At 43.1% G+C, this 26,393-nt stretch overlaps 1 protein-coding gene across 2 annotated transcripts in view; it reads left to right on the top strand.

Annotated features, from left to right (window-relative positions):
• TRPM3 (transient receptor potential cation channel subfamily M member 3) overlaps positions 1-5,170 on the top strand; it is a 345,307-nt gene extending 340,137 nt beyond the window's left edge. For both annotated transcript variants that reach the window (XM_035100060.2, XM_035100062.2), the window contains one exon: positions 322-5,170. In XM_035100060.2, coding sequence (XP_034955951.2) covers positions 322-1,768 — 1,447 coding nt within the window. In that variant the 3' untranslated portion in view covers positions 1,769-5,170. The remainder of the gene's footprint in view (positions 1-321) is intronic.
• The last annotated feature ends 21,223 nt before the right edge of the window (positions 5,171-26,393 follow it).

A 26,393-nucleotide genomic window follows, 5' to 3' on the forward strand; every position in this document is an offset into this window, starting at 1 on the left:
TGGAACAACTCTTCTTTTCTTATCTCTGCAGCTGTGATCCCCTGATGCAGACACCACTAGGCAGTTGAATGTGCACATGTCCTCAGTCTGTTACCCTCCCTCCCACCCACCCCTATATACTGCCCCATGCTGGCAACCCCTGCTACGCCACTTATTATTAGTATATTAACATCAGCAGAATGCTTATGTTAGCACCATCATTCCCACTCTGTTAAATTGGATGCAAGAAACCTGAAGTTTAGTAAATCATACTATCCTTTTTGTTCAGTCTGAAATTAACTGTGCTTTCCTCTCTCTTCCTTTCTTCCTTTTATTTTGTAGGGTAGAGAATATGGCCATGCGATTAGAAGAAGTGAATGAACGAGAGCATTGCATGAAGGCTTCACTTCAGACTGTAGACATCCGCCTTGCTCAACTGGAAGACATGATAGGGCGAATGGCTACAGCCTTAGATAAGCTTACTGGCCTAGACAGAGGGGAGGCCACTAAGATACGGTCTCGAACATCCTCTGACTGTACTGACACAGCCTACATTGTCCGACAGAGCAGCTTCAATAGCCAGGAGGGAAATGCATACAAACTTCAAGAGAGCATTGATCCCACGGGGGAGGAGTCTGTGTCACCAACCTCTCCAACAGTCACGCCCCACTTGCGAAGTCACTCCTTCTATGCAGTGAACATGAAGGACAAGTGCGGGTTGGAGAAATTTGAAAGCATTTTCAAAGAAAGGTCCCTCAGCCTCCACCGTGCCAGTAGTTCTCACTCTGTCTCAAAAGAGCAAAAAATCCCTTCTTTAGTGCCTACAAGCACTCTGTCAATTGCCCCAGACTCCAGACGGCCTTCCTCTTGCATAGACATTTATGTCTCGGCCATGGATGAGCTGCAGTCTGTCACAGAACCCCTTGACAGTTCAATGAACATCCTTGGGACTGGAGATCCAGCTCTCCAAGCTCAGATAGTTTCCAGTGTTGTCTCCAGTAGTGCTTATGTCAGCGGTACTCTGGGTGATAGAATTTCTGGCAAGAGTATTGATTATGAAGATCAATCGATGGAAACAAGAGTGTTTTCTTCAGACTATTCACAAATTGCAGATTGCTCAAACCCCTGGGAATCAGACCCTCCCATGTACCATACTTTGGAGAGGTCTAAAAGCAGCCGATACCTGGCTACAACCCCATTTATTTTAGAGGAAGCACCGATAGTAAAATCTCACAGTTTCATGTTCTCTCCTTCTCGGAGCTATTTCAGCAGCCTTGGAGTGCCAGTCAAAACAGCAGAGTACACAAGCATTACAGACTGCATTGATACAAGGTGTGTCGGTGCTCCTCAAACCATTGCAGAAAGGTCGAGCTTCCCTGGAGTTCATGGAGACAAAATTGATGACTTAGGATGTTGCCACCCAGAGAGGGAAGCGGAACTAAGTCACCCAAGCTCTGACAATGAGGAAACTGAAACCAAAGACAAAAAAGCAGTTCCCTTGTCATCTCAAGATAGCAATACATCTAGAACATTGTCCAACAATATCCCTCTTCCAAAAATAGAGAGGGCCAACAGTTACTCTGCAGATGAGTCCAACTTGTTGTATGCACACACAAAGAAAAGCTACTCCATCAGTGATAAGCTGGACAGGCAGCGCAATGCAACGAGCCTCCGAAGTACATTCCAGAGGAGCAAGTCATCCAGACCAGAGAACAGGTCGGACACCTTATCAATGAGAAGAGTCTCTAGAACAGGTGCCTTCCATAGCTTTGAGAGCAAGCATAGTTAGAGATAATATGTGCATCATAACAAGAAGAATTGTCTGAGACTTGTCTGCCCTCCTGTTTTTTCATTAGCAGAATGAAGTAACTTCAGACCATTATATGTCAGCAACAGCTGACATCTGCCAACAGTGAAGTTAGCACTTTCACAACATCCATGTCAAGCACTGAGGTTCTGTATCTTGACCTAGTTGGCATTTGCACTTAATGGGAGGGGGAGGGGGAGGGGGAAGGAAAAATTAGAGAGACATTTTTAAAAAAATAAATAAATGGGTGAACAGTTTAAGAAATCTGCCTTTCAAAATAGGGATATATTGGTTTGAAAGAGAAACAAAATAACATGCATACAAAGAGGGTATTTTGACTATGCTGGTTTCCACCTCAGTACTATCGTTGTGACAGCTAGTGAGCGCATCTTTGTATTACTCTATAGAAACTGAAAACAAAGTAGCCGTAAACTTTCCCCAGATTTCTCACATCCCTATACTTCTGCCTGATCATTGTAAAAAGAAGTTAGCTAACACACTCACCGTTCACCTGTATCCTTTTTGTATTAACTTGTAGTGGCACAAATGTCTATATTTTCAAGAAGGGAAGAAAAGAGATGCCTTTTGTATAGCAGCATGAGGGAAAGGGAAGAATTTATGTATAGCCACATGATTTCCTGTTTTAAATGGGATTTTTAGCACTGTTGAGCAAGCTCAGGAGGAATGTAATTAAGTGGAATAGTAAATATTTATTTTTTAAGCACGGGTACCAGTTTAGAAAGTATTTCACAGGACTTTGTTAAAATGTCATAGTGAGAAATAAGAACTGGTGTCCTGTTCTCACTGTTCTGTGCAACATGCCCATCTCATTCACTATTTTCAAACTATTTTCATTCATTGTCACTGCCATATTCTTCTACCAGTTCCTCCATTTAGCTGCCATTATTTCATTTTAAGGCATGCTTATAACTTAACATTTTGGTGTTTATAGTATTGTATGTTTATTGTGTGGTCTGAACTTGGGTGAGCACAGAACAAGTGGGACACTGAATGATGTTCTGTGACAAAACAAATCCTTTTAAGAAGTTAGTTGAAGCGCCAAAGTGAAATTAACATTTCTGGTGACTGCAAAAGCCATTCCTTGACGTTGTCTAGAAAGGCAAGGTAGCGAAAGAAGAATACCCTACCCTGGTGTGCAAGAGCCACCTCCCCCCCTGCCTCCCTCAGGCCCACCCTCCACCCATGGGGCTGCAAGGGTTAAATGTGTTTCGGGCTAGGCAAGGGGCTAATAAGAGCAAAGAGAGCACTGTACCATTCAGAAGAAGAAAACCTTAATTGTGAAATGATTTTGGAGAAATAGTTTAATCCTTACTTAGCAATATGCCAGGGCTGCTACCCCCTCTGTAAATGTGTCATCCTTTTTTGTTTCTGACAACATATATGTGAGGTTTTGAAGGAGATTTTTAAAATTATTCAGAGCTCCAATAGCCAGTGACCACATTAATTGGACCATTTTAGCCATCCCAGCCTGTTTATAAGGACAGTTTAAAGCGCCCATTCCCCTTTTTCCCAATGCAGATTTCCCCCAATGCAGCCTCCCGTCCCTGCCTGAGGGGATTTCAGAAATGTGTTTGCTGATGCCAGGTGTGTGTGTGTGTGTGTGTGTGTGTGTGTGTGTGTGTGTGTGTGTAAATCATGCATTTGTCTGTACATCTAGGATTTGTGGCAAGGAATTGTTGCCTTTTTCAACTTGCAATGCTACTTTCAAAGGCTACTTTCATACTTACCGCAGTTCTTCCAGGCTAAGCAGCCAGAGACTAGTCACTAGTCCCTAGAACCTACCGGTAATCTGTGCTGTGCTGCTGAACAGTTTTGGATACAGTTCCCACTGAGAGCATTGGGATCTATTTTGAGTTGGTCAGAATAGAGTAGCACTCTGTCTTGATTCTGCTTAAGGCCTAGACTGTCCTGGATCAGGGATTATGATTTAAATGCATTCCCCCCCAGCTGTCCACTCTGCAGAACAGTTCAGTTTAACCTGAGCTGACTTGCTACCTCTATAAAACGACTCTTCAAATGCTTTCTTGAGAGCCACTTGACAATTTTTCTGTTTTTCTTCAGTGACACTCTTCTAAACAGTCATACCACTGTCATCATGGTGTAATTTTTTTTGACTAAAATAACTAGTGTGACCCTTTCCAGTCCATTTACTAGTGTGGGAAAGGTCAGACCTGATTGCTGGAATTTCTTTGACAAAAACTGACAATCAGCAGTAGTACTTTAAAGGCTACACCAAGATTCTCACTGAATTCTGAAATACAGAAATATGGACCACATTTTTATTAATGGCCAGCATGTGCAAAAATTGTAGTTTTTGTTAAGGAAATATATGTGAACCATCTTTATGTCCTCTTTTCATAAGCCAATGTGAGTTTTTACATGAATGTGAGAACAAAAATGAATTCTGTTTTAAGTGGCCTTAAAAGTATTTCTGTTCACTGGGAGAAGAAAGCAGGCACCCACCCACCAGATAATTTGAATTCCTTTCTAGGAATCAGTCAAATTTACAAGTGTCTCTTTCCCATTTTGCACACAGTATCACCACATTTATCAGTTTTACAAGTGTTAGGGACAAAACTGCAATCTTTGTGTCTCTTGTGAAAACACGTTTTAACTCTACAAGCAGACATGCCCATTATGATCAGCGAGACTGGCAGTGAACACTCCGTCATTTCACCCCATAGCTTCTTTGTTAGACTCCTGAATTAAGAGATTCCTGGACCAGAGTCTGTGTGAAAATTAGCATACAGCACCTTATTAAACAAGAACTTGAACTCCAGGGATCTGGAACTAGGAATCTTTGGGTATGCTAACAAACTGCAGCACTTCACTCAAGCAGTAATTCAGCAGTAAAATTCTCACTTATATATTGCCTATGTTGCCAATTCCATAGGGGTAGAGTATTTGCAGGGAGCAAGTGTGGAGTTGTAACCTTTTCTTTTTTCAAAAAGATGTCTTTCTGTAGATGGGCACACAAAATATACATTGAAACAGGCAGTGTGATTACAAAATATAGTTTTCCAGGAATTGTTTCCAATATCTCTAAACTGATGCCCCTTCTGATGCCCACTGTGAATGACTCCTGATTTTCCAAGTTTATGAGCTATCAGTATCCTCTTTTGAGTATTCAGTACTATCCACCATGTTTATTTCTAAAGTGGAAAGAAACTTTTATCTTTTGTCTTATAACCACAGCTTGTTGTATGTACATTATAAAGTTCAGCCTCATTTATCCAAATGTGCAGGCTGGGTTAGATCATAAATATCTGAATAATCAAGTATCAGGTGAACAGGAGGGCCACAATGATATGAGATTAGATGGGAGCATGCAAATCGGTTTAGATAATCCTTAGATGTTCGGGGGGGGGGTGTCACTACTTTATATACAAAATAAGTGGTGGTATGGGATTGAATTAATGAACGTTACAGAAGAACATTTGACTTTGCACTTACCGTATATTGTCATATGTTTATTTGGCAGTGACGTTCAATAATAAAGCACATGTTACACTGAACAAGGGGCTCTGCTAGCCAGATTGCTATGATACATAGAAAGGAAAATGCATTTGTTGGGCAAGGAGTCACCATCTGTAGCTACTGTCTGTTTCAGTTTCTTCTGTAGAGCTGTCTTTGAGCTGATGTACGTAGAATTATCTAATGAGCCACTGTGAGTTGTGATACTGCGAAAGAACAAACTGGCATGTTATGCAAAAGATAAGATAATTAACGTTAAAGTAATATTTTAAAACTCAGTTGAGTTAGCTGTTTGTTTACATATGCTGGACAATTAAGGAAACTGTGTACAGTATTTTTAAAATATTTTCATATAGTGATCCATTCTGTTGTTTCCAGTTTAAATGCTACTATTCTATAGTTGGATATACACTTGTCTTAGATATTGAATTATATAACATGTTATTCTTTCACAATAATAGTATGATGACTGAAATAGTTCTTCTACCTTAAATTTCAGTCTTATTTTATGCCGATGAAAATGCATGCATAGTTCCATTAATTTCTTTGGACTATTATGGAGTTTAACATTTCAATATTGCCTGCCTGTAAAATGAATCCATTTAGAATGAATTAACAATTTTTGTCTTTTATATTATTTCCCAATATGTTCATTTAACAGCACTTTAATATTATATGAAATGAAGTATTGAACGATGAAGGTCTCATTCTGGTTGAAATAATTATATATTTTCGAAATAAGGTATTTCATTACTAGTTTTATCATATATCTGTCACAAAGTAGCAGCAAGCTGCAAATTCCTAAAATTGTAACAATTGTCAGTACGAAAATAAAACCCATAAATACATATAGTAAAATTGCTGAAGACTCTGGAAAGTAACCTTTCATATAATTTCTAAAGTTTGGGGAAAGATGTTTGTCTGTTTTGGTATAGTCTTGTATAGTCTATGTTTCTTAGGGTTAGATGGTTTTCATTGCAATCCTGTAACAGTCTACACAATAGTAAGTCTCATTGAGTTCAATGAGGCTTACTCCCAAGTAGGGGGGTATAGGATTGCAGCCTTAGAAGACAACATTTGTTGTTGGCAGGTTGGCATCTTAGACTCTGCAGCTGCCCAGCTCTTGATAAATGTAGCTATGGAAAATGTTCAGCTTTGCAATTCAATACCCACAAAGTAACTCGAGTACTTGCACAAAGCCTTACAACCCAGTCATAACATCTGCTGCATCAACAAAGCCTGACTTTGCACTGAGGGTACTTTGAATTGAGGGTACCAGAACTGGGCACTGCCTTGCAGGGAGATGTACCAGTGCAGAAGTTTAGGGCTGGGACAAGGATGGGGGTCTTCAAGCTGATTGATGTCAGGGGAACTTTTCTGGAAGAGGGTTTGAAAATAAAGAACTTGGAAAAAGATGCCCAGTCACACCCACCCCTCATTTGTTGATCCAAATCAAATATTAGCAGCTTGACAAACTAGACTGAGCCCAGGGAGGAGAGATAATGTTGTTACTGGAAACTTTTAAGTTAAGCTTTTAAACAAACAGACAAAGACTAGTTTTGTTCCATAGTCTCAGGGTGATATTTTTAGCGGATTCAAATATCATTTCAAATGACTGTAAAATTCCAAAGCATCACAGAACATGGAACACTCCAAAGAAATGACCCAAAGCTTCAAAGTGGCCCTTAGTTTTCTTTTAATACACAATTTTTTCCTGCCAGGCCTGATTCTATGGTCAGAAAGACAGGGAATAGCAATGTGTGTGTAAGTTTAATCTACCCATTCTCTCTTCTGCCTCAGAAACCATAATGTCTTCTCTAAACACAAATTATTTATATACCTTAAAAGCATGATCATACTGAGGACTGCTTTGTGACATTGTTTTTACTTACTCATTAAAGTATTTAATAAATCAGCGTATGCCCATACTTTCCCTTCTCTGGACATAACGGTTACTTTCAAGTGTAAGTCTTCAATGGACATGTGCCCTGATCCAGAATTCTAGGTGTACAGTATTTCTGGATCAGCCGCCACCTGTGAAATTAAAAGTAAGTATTCAGAACTGGGGAGCTCCATGTCATGCGTGGGAAACCTCTGTCCCAGGAGGCATTTGCAGCCCCCCATGTCTCTCTGCCCTACCCTCAGAAATCTCCCCACACTAGTCTCCTTCTCCAGGACATACTCCTTGCCAGCCTTGCTCCAAATCCCCCCACCCAAAATAGTGCTTTTGCCTGGCTGGAACATGTCACCTGCTTGCCTAGAAAGAGATTGGGGGGGGGGTGTAGAAACCTCTGCAGGGCTGAAATGTTGCTCTGCCCACTTAGACCTCTCCCCACACACACACACCATGTGCTGCCATTGGGTTGAAAAAAGTTCCCCTGCCCTTCTCAGTAGTCTGTGGGACACCCTCCCATCAGATGTCAAGGAAATAAACCATTATCTGACTTTTAGAAGATCTATAGCAAAGTTTTTTATTGTTTGACTGTCGTTTTATAATTTGTTGGAAGCCACCCAGAGTGGCTGTGAAAACCCAGTCAGGTGGGCAGCATATTTATTATTATTATTATTATTATTATTATTATTATTATTATTATTCTGTACTTGAAGATCATGTGCAAGATTAAGGGCATTAATTTGCGAGGGCCTCAATGTAGCTGCAACAATTTGGGTACCTGATCATTCACCCGCGTACTCAGCCTTCCTGGTTTGAAAATGGCAGTTTAGGCGAACTGAGTGTAATCCTGCATTTATAAACTTCATAGTAAACTTCATAAGATTGCACTGGGAATCTGCAAACTGAGCCCAGGGAGGTTCTGTGGAATTCAGTATTAGATTTATCAAGTGAGATTGGCACAAGAGCCCTGCTTATCTCCATCCTTCAGTTTACATGAAAGGCATTCCCTTCTCCCAGTCACCACACATGAAATAATTTTTGCTCCTTTAAATGAGCTGTGTATGGAAACTGGGAACCATCCATTAGATTTTGCAAAATGGGTACACAATATTTTATTATGATTGACATATTGTGGATATATTTAGTGAGGTGTGTTCAAGGGATAGTTTTCTTTAGCCACTGTACCCGGTACGAGCAGTTTCTTTGCTGCTATTGCTAGGAACAGTGTTTTAGCCTAACACCTAATAGGTTATCAGCAGGATTATTATTTGTATATACTACACACACAAATAGTTTATTTAAAACAATCAATGAAAATTTAATTTTATAATTATTTCCTAGAAAGTGTTGTTGTTGTTGTTGTTGTTGTTGTTGTTGTTGTATAAAAGAGAGAAAGTGTGAATGGTTTCTCTCCACTCCAACTCTCTTGCCCTCTGTGTATGGACAGGTATACATACATACATACATTCCGTTTAAAGTTCTACTGGATTCACAATGCACTTTTAGGTTGTCTATTTAGATATGTAATAAAAAACAGAATTTGGCAGTTGCTGCAGCAGGACTTTTGAAATTTCTGTAACAAATGTTTTGCAATAAAAAGGGATGTAGTCCAAAACACGTCTACAACTCCTTGGTACTTCATTTGTGGTTAGTTTCAACACCCAGCTCAAACCACAGAAATTTCTATTTCCCACATCCCAGCACTAGCACTCTTAAGTTATTTCTGGCTGGTCCCAGCGTGTCTGATTTCACATATATATGTACATGACATGTATTTGCAGAATTGTTGCCCTGAGTTTAAAGCAGTGTTGAGCCTGTAGCAACTCTTCCTTTTACTTGTTCAAAGAAAGGTAAAGGGACCCCTGACCATTAGATCCAGTCGTGACCGACTCTGGGGTTGCGTGCTCATCTCGCATTATTGGCCGAGGGAGCCGGCGTACAGCTTCCAGGTCATGTGGCCAGCATGACAAAGCTGCTTCTGGCAAACCAGAGCAGCACATGGAAACGCCGTTTACCTTCCCGCCCGCTGTAGCGGTTCCTATTTATCTACTTGCATTTTGACGTGCTTTCGAACTGCTAGGTTGGCAGGAGCTGGGACCAAGCAACGGGAGCTCACCCTGTCATAGGGATTCGAACCGCCGACCTTCTGATCAGCAAGCCCTAGGCTCAGTGGTTTAACCCACAGCGCCACCTGGGCCCCCGATTAAAGAAAGCTTTTTTTCTACATGAAACCATTCTATTAGCTTCACATGGTTGTGTCTTATCATGTATCAAACAACTGCCTAATTGAGAAGGATGGTGTGTTGCTCAGTCCCCAGCATCTCCAGACAAGTCTCCTGTCTGAATCCATGAAGAGATCCTAACTAGATGGACCAAGGGTCTGACTCTGTCTAAGGCAGTTTCCTAATTTTTCAGTGAGAGTGGATATTATTGATTGATTATTGACAATTTAATTTATATACCACTTAATTATTAATATCTCTGAGCCATGTACAGAAAACTGATGCAACGTCCGACAACAACAACAAAAAGTGCAAAACTACAGTTACATATATAAATGTTACATTAATACAAAGTTACTAATATATAAAAATGAATATTGGTTCATTTTCCTTCTGACACACCATCCCTCTTGACCCAGGGTCCAAACAAACTCTCAGCTCACCTATAAAAGTCTCACAACAAGAAGAGATCCTAGAAACTGCAGGCATCACCCTAGTCTCTCACTCTGGACTTGCTTTTTATGGGCAGTTTATTGTACTTCGCAGTGTGGTTTTTCTGGGAAAAGAAAAATCCATGAGCACCTCCCTCGTTCTCTTAGAATGGTAATGGTGCTCACCTGAGTTCCAGTGAATTCCGGCTGAAAAAATGCCCACAGCTATGTCCCATTCAGCTGCACTCTTCCCACCCAGTTCCAGGAACAGCAGGTTTGTTGAGTTAGACCGGGGGCGGGGGGGTGGCTTCCAAAGGATAGCAGGATACAGCCCTATTCCCTCAGGTTTCAGGTGGATCACAACATAAAAGCACAATCTAAAAACACATAATAAATAATAACAATAAAAGCAAAGACAACCCAAAAAAACCTCTTCCCAACACATTTTAAAAGCTCATTGGAACCTTTTTTTTCCTGGTGCCTAAAGGTGTCTAATGAAGGCAAACCTCCCTAGGAAAGGTTACAGGTAGGTAGTGTTGGTCTGGGTCGAAGTAAAATAAAAAAATTCCTTCAGTAGCACCTTAAAGACCAACTAAGTTTTTATTTTGGTATGAGCTTTCGTGTGCATGCACACTTCTTCAGATAGTGTGCATGCACACGAAAGCTCATACCAAAATAAAAACTTAGTTGGTCTTTAAGGTGCTACTGAAGGAATTTTTTTATTTTACTCCCTAGGAAAAACATTCTACAAGCGGGGAGCCACTGCAGAAAAGGCCCATTCTCATGTTGCCATCCTCTGGACCTCTCTTGGAAGAGGCACATGAAGAACGGTCTAGGTAGGCTTACATGGAGAGAGGCGGCCCTTGAGGTATTGCAGTCCTGAGCCATTTAAGGCTTTAAAGGTCAAAGGAAGCCCCAAAACTAATTGTTAGCCAATGAGTCGGACCAGGATCAGTGTAATATGTTCAAACCATCTTGCCCCAGTGAGCAACCTGGCCACTGAATTCTGCACTAGCTAAAGTTTCTGAAACATCTTCAGAGGCAGCCCTACATATAATGTGTTGCAGTAATCTAACCTTGAGGTTACCTTAGCATAAACAACAATAGGCTACCCCTGTCCAGATAAGGGCGCAGCTGGGCCACCAGCTGAAGCTGATAGAAAGCGCTCCACGGCACTGAGGTCACCTAGCCTCAAGTGACAGCAAAGGATCCAGGAGGACCCCCAAGCTACGCACCTGCTCCTTCAGGGGAAGTGTAACCCCGTCAAGAGCAGGCCATCCGGCCACAAACAGTGTCTCAGTCTTTTTTTTTTAATTATATTTTTTATTAAACATTTTATCAACACACATACAGAACACAAATACAAAAAGTAAACATCAAAATACAGAAATACAAAAATACAAAAATACAACAAAAAAAAATATATATCATCTCTAATCCATTTTAATATTCATTGTCCTCTGGCTTCCCCAATTCCCTACTATCTGATTTTCTTTTTTATAAACTTCTGTAGCAGTTTCTAAATCATCCTTCTTACCCATCATATAGTCTCTTTAACACTTCAAAAATTTCATCTTTATATCATCTATCATATTTTCTCCCTTTCAATCTTCTATTATTTCCCTATTGCCTTAACTTCTTTATTTTCCTGGATGTTCAAAATCTAGTTTTCAAATTCATACCCTATGTATATTTTAAATTTCTTCCAATCTTTTAAAACTTTGTCATTTGTTTGGTCCCGGAGTCTTCCTGTCAATTCTGCCAATTCCATATAATCCATCATTTTCATTTGCCATTCCTGCCTCGAAGGCAGTTCCTCTTTTTTCCAATATTGTGCTATTAAGATCCTAGCGGCTGTGGTGGCATACATAAACAAATTAACATCGTCCTTGGGGATTTCTTCCCCAATTATTCCAAGCAAAAAGGCTTCCGGTTTTTTCAAAAATGTGTTTTTAAACATCTTTTTCAACTCATTATAAATCATTTCCCAGAAGCCTTTTATCTTAGGGCATGTCCACCACATATGGTAGAATGAGCCAACATCCTGCTTACATTTCCAACATTTATTGTCGCTTTTGTGATACATTTTAGCCAGCTTGACCGGCGTCAAATACCATCTATACATCATTTTCATCAAATTTTCCTTCAACACAGTACAAGCCGTAAATTTCATACCCTTCTTCCACAATTTTTCCCACTCCGACATCATCACATTATGACCCAAGTCCTTGGCCCATTCAATCATCACTGATTTTGTTTGCTCATCTTTCAAATGCCATTCTAGCAACAAATTATACATTCTAGACAAATTCTTGTAGTCTGTCTCTAATAACTCCGTTTCTAATTTCGACTTTTCTATCTGGAATCCTATTTTTTTATCTAGCTTGAATGCTTCATTTATCTGCACATACTGAAACCAGTCACTCAACCTATCTTTCAGTTGTTCATATGGCCTTAACTTAAAGTGGTTTCCCACCTCCATCAGGATATCTTTGTATTTCAACCTATTCTCATCCATATTTGTCCTTTTAGGTTTCTTTGCCTCAAGTGGTGAGATCCACCTAGGAGTTTTTCTTTCCAATAGATCTTTGTATCTAATCCAAACATTAAACAATGATTTCCTAATTATATGGCTTTTAAAACCTTTGTGTAATTTTACTTTATCATACCATAAATATGCATGCCAACCAAACGCATTATCATGGCCCTCTAAATCCAACAAGTCATCATTGTCTAACAAAAACCATTCCTTCAACCAACAAAAAGCTGCGGCTTCAAAATAAATCTTTAAGTCTGGCAAGGAGAATCCTCCTCTTTCTTTTACATCAGTCAAAAGTTTGTATTTAATCCTGGGTTTCTTCCCCTGCCAGACAAATTTAGACAGTGTCTTCTGCCACTCTTGAAAACATTTCATTTTGTCAACTATCGGTAGGGCCTGAAATAAAAACAACATTCTCGGCAATACATTCATTTTAACAGTTGCAATTCTTCCCATTAAGGACAATTTCAACCTTGACCATACTTCCAAATCTCTTTGGATTTCTTTCCAAAGTTTCTCATAATTGTCTTTATACAAGTTCAAATTTTTTGACGTCATATTAACTCCTAGGTATTTCACCTTTTTTACACACTTCAGTCCTGTGCAATCCTCTATATTCTGTCTCTCTTGCAATGTCAAGTTCTTTTCTAGTACTTTAGTTTTCCCTTTATTTAACTTAAAGCCTGCCACACTGCCAAACTCTTGAATTATCTGCAGTACTCTCACTGCACTCTGTTCAGGGTTCTGCAAGGTCAGTACTAAATCGTCTGCAAAGGCTTTTAACTTATATTGTTTTGTACCCACTGTAATTCCTTTAACACCATCATCGTTCCTTATCATGTTCAACAAAACCTCCAGAACGGAAATGAATAGCAGGGGGGAGAGTGGGCACCCTTGTCTTGTTCCTTTCTCAATTCTTATCTCTTCTGAGACCACATTATTTACAATAATCTTAGCTCTTTGCTCAGAGTAAATACCATTAATCCCATTAACAAAGTTTTGGCCAACCTCCATTTTTACAAAATTTCTTTTCATAAAATTCCAAGAGATATTATCAAAAGCTTTTTCGGCATCTACAAAAATTAACATTGCTTTGGTGTTTATTTTCACTTCCAATCTCTCAAGAATATCTATTATAATTCTCACATTGTCTTTCATATGTCTACCAGGCAGGAATCCTGCCTGGTCTTTATGAATTAAGTCTTTCAACACCCTTTTCAATCTTGATGCCAAAATACTAGCAAATATCTTATAGTCCACATTTAATAAGGAGATTGGTCTGTAATTTTTAACCTGAGTCTTATCCACATCCGGTTTTGGTATCAGAGAGATAAAAGCTTCTTTCCAAGTCTCTGGTGCTTTGCCCCCCCCTAAAATCTCATTTGCTACCTCCATTAACCAGTTTTTAAATGTTTTGTAGTACTTGGAGGTAAGTCCATCAGGTCCTGGGGCTTTGTCGTTTTTCAATTCTTGTATTGCTGTTTCAACCTCCTGTCTTGTAATCAATCCATTCAGTAGGCTCTTTTGTTGTGTTGGAATTTTTTGCAGTCCATTTTCTTTTATAAACTTCTCAATTCCATCTAAATCTTCTTTTTCCCTTTTATATAACTGTTTGTAATATTTTGTAAAGCATTTCCGTATCTCTGCAGGGTTCTCAATAGATTTTCCTTCATCCATAATCTTTATAATTGTATTCTCTTTTTGTCTTTTCTTCAATTGCCAAGCCAACAATTTTCCACATTTATTGGCCGATTCGAAAGATCTTTGCTTCATTCTTCTAATTTTCCATTCAATTTCTTCATTTATTATTTGGGAGTACTGCACCTGCAAAGCTTTTATCTCTTTTTGAACTTCCTGACTTTTTGGATTATCTCTCAATTTTTTTTCTTTTTCTTTCAATTTGTCTAAAATCTTTTCCTTCTTTTCATTCCTCCTCTTCTTCCAAATTGTATTCTGTTGAATCAAGAATCCTCTCATTACTGCTTTGCCGGCATCCCAAACCATTGTAATATTTTGTCCTTTGTTCAGATTTAATTCAAAGTGTCTCAGTCTTATCTGGATTGAGTTTCAGTTTGTTAGCTCTCATCCAGTCCACCGATCCAAGACATCCACTGTCTCACCTGCAGATGTAAAGAAGAAGAAGAGGAAGAGTTTGGATTTGATATCCTGCTTTATCACTACCTGAAGGAGTCTCAAAGCGGTTAACATTCTCCTTTCCCTTCCTCCCCCACAACAAACACTCTGTGAGGTGAGTGGGGCTGAGAGACTTCAAAGAAGTGTGACTAGCCCAAGGTCACCCAGAAGCTGCATGTGGAGGAGCGGGGACGCGAACCCGGTTCCCCAGATTACAAGTCTACCGCTCTTAACCACTACACCACGCTGGTACCTTGGGTTACAGTGGTACCTCGGGTTACAGACGCTTCAGGTTACAGACTCCGCTAACCCAGAAGTAGTATCTCGGGTTAAGAACTTTGCTTCACGATGAGAACAGAAATCGGGCTCTGGCGGCACGGCAGCAGCGGGAAGCCCCATTAGCTAAAGTGGTACCTCAGGTTAAGAACGGTTTCAGGTTAAGAACGGACCTCCGGAACGAATTAAGTTCTTAACCAGAGGTAGCACTGTAGAGCTGAGTCATCAGCATTCTTATGACAGTGTACTCCAAACCTCCGGATAACCCCACTTAGCCGTTTCATGTAGATGTTAAACATGATTTTGTTGGAAGCCGCCCAGAGTGGCTGGGGGAACCCGGCCAGATGGGCAGGGTATAAATAATAAATTATATTATATATTATGATAGGGGATAGGATTGAGCCCTGCAAAACCCCACATTGAAGGTTCCATGGGGCTGAAAAGCATTCCCCAAGCAACACCCTCTGGGAACGACCATCCAAGTAGGACCAGAACCACCACAAAGTAGTGCCACCTGACCCACCCCTAACTTGGACAGCCACTCTAGAAGGATACCATGGTCAAGGACAGTTCAAAGAGAATTAACAGAGAAACATAAACAGAGCTGCCCCTCCACCCGCAGCTCTTCTTCACCCTCTGTCCTCCCCGCCTCCTCTAGCTGCTTCTTACTCAGTCTAATTCTGTGTGGATTCAATTGCACACTACAAAGAGATCTCATTTATTTTTAATTTAATTTAATTTTTTAATTTATTATTTATACCCCGCCCATCTGGCCGGGTTCCCCCAGCCACTCTGGGCGGCTTCCAAAAAAACAGAAATTCTAAAATACAGAAATCCATCAAACATTAAAAGCTTCCCTAAACAGGGCTGCCTTGAGATGCCTTCTAAAGGTCTGGTAATTGTTCTCTTTGACCTCTAGTGGGAGGGCATTCCACAGGGTGGGTGCCACTACCGAGAAGGCCCTCTGCCTGGTTCCCTGTAACTTGGCTTCTCGTAATGAGGGAACCGCCAGAAGGCCCTCGGAGCTGGACCTCAGTGTCCGGGCAGAACGATGGGGGTGGAGACGCTCCTTCAGGTATACCGGACCGAGGCCGTTTAGGGCTTTAAAGGTCAACACCAACACTTTGAATTGTGCTCGGAAACGTACTGGGAGCCAATGTAGGTCTTTTAGGACCGGTGTTATGTGATCTCGGCGGCCGCTCCCAGTCACCAGTCTAGCTGCCGCATTCTGGATTAGTTGTAGTTTCCGGGTCACCTTCAAAGGTAGCCCCACGTAGAGCGCATTGCAGTAGTCCAAGCGAGAGATAACTAGAGCATGCACCACTCTGGAGAGACAGTCACTGGGCAGGTAGGGACTCAGCCTGCGTACCAGATGGAGCTGATAAACAGCTGCCCTGGACACGGAGTTGACCTGTGCCTCCATGGACAGCTGTGAGTCTAAAATGACTCCCAGGCTGCGCACCTGGTCTTTCATGGGCACAGTTACCCCATTCAGGACCAGGGAGTCCTCCACACCCGCCCGCCTCCTGTCCCCCACAAACAGTACTTCTGTCTTGTCAGGATTCAATCTCAATCTGTTAGCCGCCATCCATCCTCCAACCGCCTCCAAGCACTCACACAGGACCTTCACCGCCTTCACTGGTTCTGATTTAAAAGAGAGGTAGAGCTGGGTATCATCAGCATACTGATGGACACCCAGCCCAAACCCCCTGATGATCTCTCCCAGCGGCTGCATATAGATGTTAAAAAGCATGGGGGAGAGGACAGAACCCTGAGGCACCCCACAAGTGAGAGCCCAGGGGTCTGAACACTCATCCCCCACCACCACTTTCTGAACACGGCCCAGGAGGAAGGAGCGGAACCACTGCATAACAGTGCCCCCAGCTCCCAAGCCCTCTAGACGGTCCAGAAGGATGTTATGGTCGATGGTGTCAAAAGCCGCTGAGAGATCCAGCAGAACAAGGAAACAGCTCTTACCTTTGTCCCTAGCCCGCCGGAGATCATCGACCAGTGCGACCAAGGCAGTTTCAGTCCCATGATGAGGCCTGAATCCTGACTGGAAGGGATCCAAATGGTCCGCTTCTTCCAGGCGTGCCTGGAGTTGTTCCGCAACCACTCGCTCAATCACCTTGCCCAAGAATGGAAGATTTGAGACTGGGCGATAGTTGGCCATATTGGCCGGATCTAAAGATGGTTTTTTAAGAAGCGGTTTAATAACCGCCTCTTTCAGCGGGTCTGGGAAGGCTCCCTCATGGAGAGAAGCATTTACCAACCCGCGAAGCCCATCGCCCAACCCTTCCTGGCTAGCTTTTATAAGCCAGGATGGGCAAGGATCAAGGAGACAGGTGGTTGGTTTCATTCGTCTAAGCAGCCTGTCCACATCCTCGGAGGTAACAGATTGAAATTGATCCCACAAAACTTGACTAGACAGGACTCTAGCACTCCCCCGCCCCGGCCCTGCTCCCACGGTGGAGTCTACCTCTTCCCGAATCTGAGCGACTTTATCTGCAAAAAACTTTGCAAAATCATTGCAGGAGATCATGTGGCCCGTACTGGGCCCGGATGGAGCAGGTGGTTCCGCTAAATTGCGAGCCACCTGGAAGAGTCTCCTGCTGCTGTTTTCTGCAGATGTGATGGAGACGGTGAAGAAGGTCCTCTTCGCCGTCGCCATTGCCACTTGGTAGGCTCGAAGTTGAGCTCTAGCCCGTGTCCGGTCTGATTCAAAATGAGTTTTCCGCCACCGGCGCTCTAGCCGTCTCAACGACTGTTTCATTGCCCTCAGCGCCGGGGAAAACCACGGGGCTGTCCGGGCTCCATGCAATCTGAGAGGGCGCTTCGGAGCCAGACAGTCAATAGCGCTGGTTAACTCCGCATTCCAGCGGGCCACCAGGGAATCAGCTGAAAGGCCATCGACATGGGATAAAACATCCCCTACCACTCTTTGGAAGCCAATTGGATCCATTAAGTAGCGGGGGCGGACCATCCGAATCGGTCCCACCTCCCTGCAGAGGGGAAGGGTTGCGGAGAAGTCCAGTTGCACCAGAAAGTGATCTGACCATGGCACTTCTTTTGTTTCGCTTTTACTTAATGTCAGATCACCAACATCCATAGAGGTAAACACCAAGTCCAAGGCATGTCCGCGGCTATGAGTTGGGCCAGACTTATTCAGGGACAGCCCCATGGTGGCCATGCTTTCCACGAAGTCCCGAGCGGCTCCTTGTAAGGTCGTGTCAGCATGGATGTTAAAATCCCCTAAGACAACCAAGCTAGGTGTCTCCAGGAGCACATCCGACACGACCTGAAGCAGCTCGGGCAGGGAATCCTTGGTGCAGCGGGGAGGTCGGTACACCAAAAGGAATCCTGTACTGCCTCTATTGCCCAACTTCCAGAACATGCACTCAGAGAACTGGGTCTTCCCAATAGGACGCCTGGTGCAAACTAATGACTTCCTAAAAATCACTGCAACCCCCCCTCCCCGCCCAGATGGCCTGGGTTGCTGTGCATAAGAGAAACCTGGTGGGCAAGCAGCGCCAAGAATGGGCCCATCGGCTTCATCCAACCAGGTCTCTGTCACACATGCCAGGTCAAATCCTCCATCCACAATCAGGTCGTGAATGGCAGTGGTCTTATTCATCATCGACCTGGCATTGCACAGCAGCACCTTCAGGTCATGTGGGTATCCCTTGCCTATTCCAATATCCGTCCGGTCAGGACCAGACCTGGAGGCAGGGATAGTCCTCAGACAACGACTAAGTCTGCCTCCTTGGTAATGACATGGTCTGGTCTTAGCGTAACTCCTCCTACCCGTGACCACTGAGATTGGTTGTTCCAGTGCACACCCCCCTGTGGAATCTGCCCCAGCCATTTTGCTTGCTGGGACCCCCTCCCGGGCAGCCCTGACCCCTCCCCTTAAAAACAAAATAAAACCTCTGTAAAAAACAGCAAAGAACTCAACAAAAGAAGAACACAAAAAAGGCAATAAAACAATAAAACCAAAAACAATAAAAATTACAAATACACTAAAATTTAACAGATTCCCACACCCAACTAAAAATCCCTCCCACCTACCACCCCAAACACAATAAAACAATAAAACCAAAAACAATAAAAATTACAAATACACTAAAATTTAACAGATTCCCACACCCAACTAAAATCCCTCCCACCTACCACCCCAAACACAATAAAACAATAAAACCAAAAACAATAAAAATTACAAATACACTAAAATTTAACAGATTCCCACACCCAACTAAAAATCCCTCCCACCTACCACCCCAAAGAAGATAAAAACATAAAAAATTCTTTTAAAAGCATTTTAAAAAGAACTCTGTGCTGTTTCAAGTTCCCCTGGGCAGCACCAGCAGCAGAGCGGCGGCAGCAGTCCTTTATGAGGCCTTCCAGGCCCCGCCCTAAACCAGGTGGAAGGAGGCAGGGACAGGGCCTGTGGGCACTCACAGCAGGAGAGAGTCCTGGGCAGCACCATGTATTGGGGCGTAAAAAAGAATCCCTTACAGGTCCTCTCACACAGACAGCAGGATATTCTGAGATGTACCATGCCAAGTAAGAAAAAGAAATACGTCTAAGTTAAGAAGACAAAAAAAGAGGGATAGGTAGCAAACTGTGTCATGTGTGACAAGGGACTAATAAAACATTCCCAAAGTTGACACCCCATCATGAATCCCCACCCCCACCCCTGGTTAAATACGTTGAAGCTTGAGGGTCAACCTAGAAATGACAGCAGCAGACCCACATCTTTACTCTTTGATCTACCCCAATCACATGGGTTGGCAATTTAATGTGCCACAAGTGGGGAATGCTGAACCCAACCACAGCCAGCCAGCCAGCCACACACCTGTAGTCCATCTCAGCTGAGCACCAATACATCCATGAGCCCAAATGGGGAAGTAATGGTCCATCGAGGCTGAAATTGCTTATAGCTAAATAGCCACTATTGTCCTGAGTCCACATCCTGCCATACGTATGGATGACAGAGCACACCAGCCTTCTGGCAGATAACATTTTCCAGAAGTTAGTCTTAATAAAATATACCCACACTCACATTTAAAGCACACACACACTGTTTCACGCGTCACAGTAACCCAGACGATGGAGTAGGGAGACTCTTCCTTATTTTATTGTCTTTCCCCACCAAAAATGCTTTCTATTAATTATTATTAATTATTATCATTTCTTATAAATTTATATACCACCCTTCATCTGAAGATCTCAGGACAGTTCACATGATAAAAAACACAGATTAGAAGCACAAAATAGTTAAAATGAAATGAAATGAAAACAAAATACCCACCATTCATAGAATCATAGAGTTGGAAGAGACCACAAGGGCCATCCAGTCCAACCCCCTGCCAAGCAGGAAACACCATCCAAGCATTCCTGACAGATGCCTGTCAAGCCCCTGCTTAAAGGATTCCTTGAATCCTCACCCTTCTAGCTGTTAATTCACCTGTTTGGCTGCTTCCTGTGGTGCTGGGTTTAGTGGCCAGGGTAGCAAACAACATTAACTCTACAGCAACTCCCACATAAATTAAGGATTTGTGGTTTAGCGGAAAACTTTTAAAACAAAAAGCCAAGAAAAACCCATAAAAACGAAACTCTTAATTTTTTATTATTACAGTGGTGCCTCGCTAGACGAAATTAATTCGTTCCACGGGTCTTTTCTTATAGCGAAAAATTCGTCTAGCGAATCCCATAGGAATGCATTGAAAATTTTTTTGCCCATAGGAACGCATTAATTGAATTTCAATGCATTCCTATGGGAAACCGCGATTCGTTAGACGAATTTTTCGTAAAACGCATTCGTCTAGCGAGGCAAGCTCTGCTCGAAAAATCCTTTCGTTAAGCGAAATACACCACTGTATTGCCAGGCTAATTATTATCCAACACTCAAACCAAGAAATGCACATTCACACACACATGCACACCAGGCAAACAAAGCTATTCACAGACAATGGGTACTTCCAAATAATCTATTTATTTAAGATTCATCCTGATTTGTTTTCAGGGAGGTTAGCTGTTACTGTGTTAAAGCAATGTCTTACCCAGTGCATTTTCCCATAACTTATCACAAAAATCCCATCTTTTGGGGAAATGGGGTTGTTGCACAAAACCTCTCAATCAACTATAATTGTGCAACCTAATTTGGCTTTTATGTTACTGAATACCAACTGAAAATTGTGACAAGAGCACCCTATGCTTCACCCCCAAAGCGTACTCTGTTAGGACAGTACTAAAGAGAGCCTCTTGCAGAGGTAGCAGCTGTGGTGGGTGGCAGCTCTCATCCGTGTCAGTCAGCGTGGCCACAGATGGGAGTCACAGTCTACAACGTCTGGAGGGGATCATGTTGTCCACCACTGGCCTGATGCACCAACATTAAGAACAAAAAGAGAACTATGGGATGAGACCAAAAGCCTCTCTAATTTTCAACCGTGGTCAACCAGTTGCCTATAGGATACCTGCAAGCCCTTTCCTGCCATTCTTCGCCAACCACTGGTATTTAGAATCTGATTCTGAAGGCAGGGTATGGCCGGCTTCCAGCAAGACAAGATGGCGGGCACCACAGTGGCACGGAGCTCCTGAAGAAGGCTCAGCCAGCAACAACTGCACTGCCTGGCTGGCCCCCAGGACTGCCGCCACCAGTGCTGCCACTGGAGGGGAACCGCCGCTCAGGCGACAGCAGCTCAGCGAGCGGCAGCTGAGGGGATTTCCACAGCCGAGGAAGAGGAGGAGGAGCCATAGGGCTTAGTGGCTCATTGTGCCCCACCAATGCCCTGGTGCGATGAGCCAATAGCCCCTATGGGCAAGATGCCTCTGCCAACCTCCCCAGCTTGCCGCTGTTACCACTGCTGCTGCTGCTGCCACCACCAAAGGGAAAGAAGAGGAGGGGTAGGAGAGCACCGGGAGGGCCAGGGAGGCAATGAAGAATAGCGCGGCCGAGCCCAGGCCCAACCCGAGGCTACCTCCCCACCGGCTAGTGCGCCAAGAGCAGGCCGGGGCCCAGAGGGAGGCCACCTGACGCAGGACACCATGGAAGAAAAGAGAGCGCAATGCCCACCCACCCACCCCCCAATGGAATTTTGTTTTTTATTCAAAACCTCTCTCTTTTTTTGAGGGGTGCCACTGCCGCTACAGCCATCATTTTTATTTTTATTTTTAATCTTAATTCCCTTTCCTTAATTAAAAAAAATCTTAATAACACATTCCCCCTCCCCATTTTTTTACCTCTAATTTTTCTGTTAAGAATCAAAATGACGGCACCCAGAAGAGAGCCCTGAACCAACACAGGCCACTTGCTGGGATCGCTGCTTCACCCCTGACTTTCTGTTCTTTTTTCTTTATTTTTTCTTTTATTTATCTTTTACTTTTCACTTTTTTCTTTTTTATCTCTCCTTTTTTAAATTAAAAAAGGGGGAAAGAATGACATAAAAATCTGAGTTCCTTGTTTGTTTGTTTGTGAGGGTCCTCCCCCCCCCCCCCGCCGCCATCCCATCACTATCACCATCCTCTTTTAAAACAAAACCTTTTCTCCTTGTTATTGTTATTGCTATTGCTATTTCCCCTTCTCCCTTTTTTCTTTTTCTCTCCTTCCCTATTTCTTTCCCTTTTTCTCTTTAAAGAGAACACACACACACACACACACACACACACACACATTATTTTATTTTATTTTTCCCCTCTCAAAGGGGTTTTCTGCATATTTTTTATTTTATTTTACTTTTTACTTTTATTATTTGATAGATATATAAATAAATCTTTATTACAGTCACCGACCAGCACAGTAATTTACATTACATCATTAATGTTTAAAATAATTTTTAAAAAATAAATAAACTAAAATAACTTATCTAAAAGGGATCGATCAACCTTTGATCCTTATTTTTATATTGATTATTTACTTTGCACTATAAATTAGGATGGAATCTGTGTGGCTCTATTCAGGAGTTAATTTAAGTACTTCCTGTGTAGGCGCACCGAATTTTGATAGCGTTTGCACAGAATCTTGCCACCGTAGCGGTGACCTTTGGATTAGAGTCTGAAAGGAGCCATTTAATTTGCAATTCTTCAGATTGCCCAGGTAACTCGTCAAATATAGAATCGTAGAATCATAGAGTTGGAAGAGACCACAAGGGCCATCCAGTCCAACCCCCTGCCAAGCAGGAAACACCATCAAAGCATTCCTGACAGATGGCTGTCAAGCCTCTGCTTAAAGACCTCCAAAGAAGGAGACTCCACCACACTTATTGGCAGCAAATTCCACTGCCGAACAGCTCTTACTGTCAGGAAGTTCTTCCTAATGTTTAGGTTGAATCTTCTTTCTTGTAGCTTGAATCCATTGCTCCGTGTCTGCTTCTCTGGAGCAGCAGAAAACAACCTTTCTCCCTCCTCTATATGGCATTCTTTAATATATTTGAACATGGCTAACCTTCTCTTCTCCAGGCTAAACATACCCAGCTCCCTAAGCCGTTCCTCATAAGGCATCATTTCCAGGCCTTTGACCATTTTGCTTGCCCTCTTCTGGACACGTTCCAGCTTGTCAGTATCCTTCTTGAACTGTGGTGCCCAGAACTGGACATAGTATTCCAGGTGAGGTCTGACCAGAGCGGAATACAGTGGTACTATTACTTCCCTTGATCTAGATGCTATACTCTGATCTTCCCTTGATCTAGATGCTATACTATTGAAGTGAAGAGCTATTTCCTCCGTGATGGATCCAGGCACTCAGTAATCCATATCCCTATCCATGCTTTTGACAGAAGATTCTCCTCCCGAGTAGCCTCTTGTTGCCACAGAGGGCCACACAGCGCCCACCAACGATGCAGCCTGTTGTCTACCATGTAAGTTCTAGCCGGTATTAGGGCCTGAAATAGGGGGAAATGGGGGTAGGGAATGAAGGGACTAGGCTGGCCATGCCAAGGATCTGCTAGCGCCTAAGATGGTCCAGCAGCTAGAGAGGGGCACAATCCTGGCATTCCTGCTATGCGAACCTAGAGCCAGCAAGGCAAATATCAAGAAAAACACTGAGCTCACACCTTTCTGACCCGTCCAGCATGAGCAGAAGGGCTTCAGAGGTGATGTTGCTCCACCACTCCAGTCAGTTTTGCTGCTCCTGTTGGAGTTTGAATTGCTCCCTAAGTTGCTTGATTTTCCAGTCCCCTTTGTTGGCATCTGGTTGCCACTTTAAGATCAGTGGCTGTGCATAAAAACACAAGGAAATTAGTGTGTTAGGGGCATAGCGCTTAGTACTGCAGTAAATCTCTCAAGGTTGCCTTTTTTCTTTGATTTTCTATCCTGATTTATCCCTTAACTTGGCTCTGTGGCAGCCAATGTTATGCCATGAACAGAGTTTTCAGTGAAAGATGGTTTCTCAACATGCTAAGGCGTTTGGATGGTACCTTGTATGCCTTACCCACTAGGAGCAGTCAAGTACAACATTACCTGTTTTGCTAGAGTGGTCATGCAGGGGATGCTGGTCCAGTCAGTTGAACTTCCTATTACACCTGGCTAGAGCATCCTTCCTTGCATGTGACTAGTAGGTGGGTATTGACCTTTCCAGACCTGGTAAAGGCCAAGACACGCAGCCACCTCCCTCTCTTTGGTCTTCTTTTTCGTCCTGCGAACTTCCCAATTCACCTGGACTGTAACTGCTGGCTGCCAGCCAGCAGTCTCCCAGGTTATCTCCCATATGGAGTAAACCCGTTTGTACATGTTTGTAACTTTAAGCCTTAAGCCTGCCTTCAGGGATCACACTGTGCTCTGCCTGATCATGAATAAAACTACTTTTTGTTACTTATGAATAAACAGTTGTGTCTTTATTCTATTAGGAGGGATTGAAGGGGTCTTACCAGGAATAATAGAACATATCTCAATCTGGCCAAGCCAGATTGAATTGTTGTCTTAAGAGACTCACAAGAGTCTGCGACCAGTTTCTGCTGCGTAAAAAGGGAAATGTAACTCTGCTATATAAAGAAACTTTCTAGCGTGAGTTATGAAGGAGATTAATAAACAATATATCCTCTCCTGCCACCCTCAACATTCCCACACCGGCAGCTCCAGCAGCCCAGCTGGTGTTAAATGTATTGCTCTGCTTTCCTTTGGACTACATCAGTGAGGCTGAGAAGGGGTGTCTTGGCATCTGGGCAGCCCAGGACTTCCAGACACACTGCCCAGGCTTGTGCCCCAGGGAGGCCACTTCAGTGCTGCTAATGCAGCAATTTGACTTCACCCCCAGAGGGACACTCCATTGTCTCCTGAGACAAACAGATCATTCCAACAATTTCTGGTTGCCGGATGCCCTCCCCAGAAAGGCTTGCCAGGCACATGCAATGAGGTGGATACTTTTTTATTTCCTCCATTTTAATACTTTTTAAGTTATTTGCGCTTTTTTACTGTTGAAAGTTTTATTCTGATGCTGTTTGAAATGTTTTAAGATTTTATGTCTATGTTCTATTTTTATGCTTCATAATTTTTATTTCAGCTTTGAGCTCTGAATCTTCCAGATACGCTTTTGTTCATGGTTAGTGAAGAGATACTGCAAATTTGTTTAGGTGAGATTTGGTTCAAGTTCCCTTGAAAAGCTCTTTTCTATATCCAGTGTAAATCTCTGAATCTCACCACAGGGTGTCACTGTTTCCTCTGTGAAATTCAGCTGCATAGACATGTTTGCCTGCTTTAGGTGTTGCTCCCGTGTGCCTCCTTCTAGGTGGGTTGGTGCTATCTAGTTGGGCGTGGTGGAGACATCCTTCCCTGACAGTCAGAGACTCTGGCATGGCAGTATTAAGAATGCAGAACCTTTTTCTCCAACCCTTCAGCAAGGCAGGTAGCTGGCAGGAAGGCTAGGGCTGGCAAGAGTGCTGACAGTTGCAAGGGCTAGAGTGTTGTCTGGAGTGTTGGGGGGACAATGCAGGTGCAAAAGCAATGGTGCAGCCGTATCACAGAACTATTTAGGAAGCAGGAGGAGGTACAGACAGTCCAGTCCAAATCCACTACAAATGCACATCAATAGTAAAAGATCTGCCTGGAGGCAGCCTCTGTCTTCTTCCAGCTGAGATCTTTCGCTCAACATCCCTCAGGCTGAGCCTCCCTCCTGCCTGGGACACCACAAGCAACAAGCTTATCAAGTAGGCCTCAGGTCAAGCTGCTTTAGCTGCGCTCTCCAGATAAACCCCTTTGTCCCAGTCAGGCTGCAATCTCCAGGCCTTGAAGAGAGGACAAAATTTCCTCCACAGGGTGGTACTCCACCCCCCACCCACCCCCCGCCTCTCTCTCCTTACATGGTAATCCACTCATGCTGAAATATACTCAGAGTCCTGTACTGTAGTGACTTCATGCTCTTTATTGCAGCTTGTAAAACAGTGAATGAATTGCCCCCCCCACCTCAGGCTTTTATATACATTATTTATACAATGAGTCCCGTCTGATTGGCTGATTCTGCTTCCCTCCCGGAGCCTGATTGGTCTATTCCTGCAGGCCAATCAGTTGTTGCATTCTAGGATCCTACCATGGGCGTAGGCAGGGGGGGCAGGAGGGGGCAGTCTCCCTTCTCCCTTGCTGGCTGTGGGGCGGGCGGAGGGAAAGCCAGGCAACCGCTTTGCGCGGC

This window comes from Zootoca vivipara, chromosome 11 (genome assembly GCF_963506605.1).
Source record: "Zootoca vivipara chromosome 11, rZooViv1.1, whole genome shotgun sequence".
NCBI classification, from domain to species: Eukaryota; Metazoa; Chordata; class Lepidosauria; order Squamata; family Lacertidae; genus Zootoca; species Zootoca vivipara.